The following is a 3,832-nucleotide window of genomic DNA, read 5'->3' as shown; positions in this document are numbered from 1 at the left end:
TGGTTTTCTCCATGGGGTCCTCTAAGAGTATTACCTAGAAAGAGCACTGGGAACCTTCTGGAATTATAAAAATATTCTGTATCTTAAGATGGTGGTTATACTGATGCACACATTTGTCAGATCTCATCTAACTATATATTTAACAAATGCATTTTATTTTAGGTAAATTATACCTCATTAAAAATAGTTTTGGAAAAATAAATCCAACTGTAACCAATGATCCCAAATAGAGTAGAGCCGGTATTCTTGATTTCTACCATAATTTGAATATTTTGGGGACTAGAATTTATTGGCCAATATGTGGTCTCTAGTTACCTAGCAACCTGGGCTATTTGTGGGCAAATTAAAAATACTAATTTTGAGCCCTAGTGTGAAGGAAGAATTATTATGGTAAGACAGGAGTCACAGAGTACATGGGTGAGGGGCGGAGGTTTGCTGAGGTCTCCTATTCAAGTTGTCACCAGGGATAGATCTTCCTGAATCACCATTAAATTTCCAAACCCTAGAACGGTGTTTGGCATGTTGCATATTCTCAGAAATGTCAATGATATTAGGAAAATAATTATCCCCTCATTCCTAGATTAAATTTTATTAGATTTTTGGTTCCAGCTAATAGATTTATAGGAACTCACCTGGTAAGGGGTAAACAACACAGGATTTAAAGTTAACAAGATCTGAATTCTGTCTCTGATATTTACTTGATTTCTTGGACAGTCATTACCTTCCTAATCTTCTGCCTCTGGCTCTTAAAGTTGGGATAATTATATGCTCCTCATCAGATGGTTATAAGACTACAAGAAGGTAATGCACATCCTCATGAGGCACTGCAGTATTAAGCTAATCCACTGCTGTAACCAAAAGTTCTGATGAACTAGGCCTTCCTGAGTTGCTAGTGGCCTTCTTCTGTGCAAGCTCTTCCCTAACTTATTAGAATATTTTGCCTGAGCCAAATACCTTTTAACTCCCTCCTAATCTGCATGCAGATTCTGAGCAGGGATGTCAGAGACTCTGAGAACTTCTGGATCCTAATGGGTCTTCTAATCACAGCTACTAGTTTCATTTTTAAAACCTGCTCAGAAGGTTAAATGAGACTGCTTTCTCTAATTTTCTCTCCAAAGAAGGGGTTTGGTCTTTTCTCTGGAGCTTTTAGGCTTGGTGGAGCTCCATATGGCCACTTCCAGGGAATAGAAGACTTGATATCATCTAGCCTGAGGCTTTGTCCCCACACATTACAGCTAGGCATAGTTGAAGTCTTCTAAGAAAGCAGGTTTTCTTACCCATATAGAGGTGGAATGGGATGAGGGATTTCTTTTTCCTGAGCAAGTGTGGTCCCGTGCTTATCCCAATCACATTTGCTTAATTTGGCTAATTACACTAATTTGGTTTCACTGTTTTCTCCATATTTGTAGTTCTCTAAGTGAGCAGTCTTCATAAGGACTTTTTACCTAATCAAGTCCATATCCTTAGATTTTAGCATAGTGCAAACTCAGTGAAAAGACAAAAATTCTCGCTTTTCAGAGAACCTTCCTAGATTGACATTACACCTTGTTGCTTATTCCTCTGTACAATGGACACAGTTGTCCTTGTGGCCCATTGCTGAGTGCTCCATCTCCAACTTTTGGCTTCTCTTCACTGTGTAGGTGTTTCTCCTGTCAGACTTGAAGTTCACTGAGGAGGTATTCATGTGTCTGTATCAGAGTAGGAACACCTGACTGTAGATGAGGGCTATTTTTCCTTGCTGGATCATCAGGCATATCTTTCTCATTTTATCAAGGTCTCCTAGAAGGTTGCAGCCATATCAGAAAGGCAGTGTGGAATTCCCTGGGAGGCAATCATCAGTTTGATTGCCATGTTTCCCAAAGACAGGGGAACCATATCTACATCACAAGTGGGAAATATTTGATGGTTCTTAACCCATCAGACCTGTGCTATATCTCCTTATCAAAATAAGGATACCATTGAGTGCGGGTTTCTCTCTTTCCACCATGATGGGAAATGCTGGTCTCTTAAATATTACCATTGGTTCAGAAATTAGCGCCCATACACAGACAGAAAGAAGAGACCAAGGAAAGAGGCAGGCCACTCCAGACAGGTAGGTGGCAGGTTTAAAAAGCAAGGGAACTTATGAGATTTGCTTTGGTGGCCACAGGACAGTACCCACCTGCCAAATATTAAAAGTTTATATAGAGGCCTTCACTGGGTTCAGTCATGTATACTGTCCAGATGGGCTCAACATCACCTTACTCTCTCAAGGTTGTGTATTTGGAACAGTGCTCATTGTGGGAATGATGGGCAGAATGTATATCCTAGGGATAGGGGAGGGGATAACAACCCCCAATTCCCCCAAACCAGTTCACAGGTTAACTGATGGTCACATCCTCTCAATGGCCTATTCCAACAATTGCCCAAAGCCTCAGGGAAGAAGATAGGGCTCCAGAGTGGGGTTGAAGACTTAAGACTGAACAATGCCCCGCTTCAGCAGTCGGAGGGCTCCAACCCGGATCTGTTTGGTCTTCATGCCATAGATGATAGGGTTGAGCATGGGTGGTACAACAAGGTAGAGGTCAGCCAGGAGGATGTGGATGTGCCGGGGCACATGCTGGCCAAAGCGTTGTGTGTAGAATGAGAAGAGTCCTGGTGTATAGAAGAGAAGAATGACACCCAGGTGGGAGCCACAAGTACCAAATGTCTTAGCCCTTGCTTCTTTGGAGGAGAGGCCTAACACAGCCCGGAGGATGAGTGCATAGGAGACAGCGATGCAAATGGAGTCTGTGCCCACAACTAGTGTGGCAGCAGTGATGCCATAGATGTTGTTTGGCCGTGTGCCCCCACATGCCAGCTTTACCACAGCCATATGCTCACAGTAGGAATGGGCCACCACTCGGCTACAGTAGCTCAGTCTTGCCAGTAAGCAGGTGAGTGGGGTCATGAGTCCCAAGCCACGAAACACAGCAGCAGCTGCCAGCTTGCCCACAGCCTCTGGAGGCAATAATGACCCATAGTGGAGTGGCTGGCAGATGGCCAAGTAGCGGTCAAAGGCCATTGCTAGTAGGATACCAGATTCAACAGCTGAAAAGCCATGGATAAAGAACATCTGGGTAGCACAGGCCCCAAAGTTTATCTCAGTATCATTTGTCCAAAAAAGTGCAAGGAGCTTGGGCACAGTAGAAGTGCAGAGTACCAGGTCAATGATGGACAGCATACACAGGAATAGGTACATGGGCTGGTGCAGGGCAGGCTCTGATCGCACCACCAGCAACACTGCCATGTTGCCAAACACTGCTAGTGCATACATGGAGCAGAAGGGAAATGCAATCCAAAAGTGAGATGCCTCCAGGCCAGGAATTCCCATGAGCAGAAAAGAGTTTGGGTTCTGATGGCTGTAGTTTGTGAACTGCATGATTAGGTCCAGGTAGGGTGGGTAGACAAGACCTTATTGCCTTGCTATGAATTCTAGGAAGCCTTGAGAGATGAAGCCATTGGGATTCATTATTTTGCTGTGGCTGAAACAGAATGGGGCAACAGAAAATATTTGAGTTAGTTCTCATAAGAAACATCCAGGATAAGAAGGTTGTAGAGCATTGGGAAGTGATGCAAGGCAGGAGGTGAAGTTATCATTACCAGGGATAAAAGGAGCCCTTTCCACTTGTGTCTGAATCCGTGATGTCTAGGCTGGGGTTGTAGGGTGAATGGCATGGCTATGGAGCTCTCTTTATGGTGAAGGTAAGTGACTAGAGACTCTTACCAGTCTTCCCTCTCCCTGTGAATTCTATCCCATCTATACTCTCATTTCTTTCTGACCCATCTGCCTATATGACAATAAAGGGGTAAT

At 43.8% G+C, this 3,832-nt stretch overlaps 1 protein-coding gene across 1 annotated transcript; it reads right to left on the bottom strand.

Annotated features, from left to right (window-relative positions):
• Positions 1 to 2,452: 2,452 nt before the first annotated feature.
• LOC129506528 (olfactory receptor 52P1-like) lies at positions 2,453 to 3,400 on the bottom strand. The gene has a single exon (XM_055320292.1). The coding sequence runs from the start codon at positions 3,398 to 3,400 to the stop codon at positions 2,453 to 2,455; it is 948 nt and encodes a 315-aa protein (XP_055176267.1).
• Positions 3,401 to 3,832: the final 432 nt, after the last annotated feature.

Source organism: Nyctereutes procyonoides, unplaced genomic scaffold, assembly GCF_905146905.1.
Source record: "Nyctereutes procyonoides isolate TBG_1078 unplaced genomic scaffold, NYPRO_anot_genome, whole genome shotgun sequence".
NCBI classification, from domain to species: domain Eukaryota; kingdom Metazoa; phylum Chordata; class Mammalia; order Carnivora; family Canidae; genus Nyctereutes; species Nyctereutes procyonoides.
The sequence above is the reverse complement of the archived record's forward strand: the minus strand, read 5'-3'. Positions and strand labels throughout refer to the sequence as shown.

Excerpts from the sequence above, each read along its gene's own strand:
- LOC129506528 (XM_055320292.1), bottom strand. The coding sequence starts at position 3,400 with ATGCAGTTCACAAACTACAGCCATCAGAACCCAAACTCTTTTCTGCTC.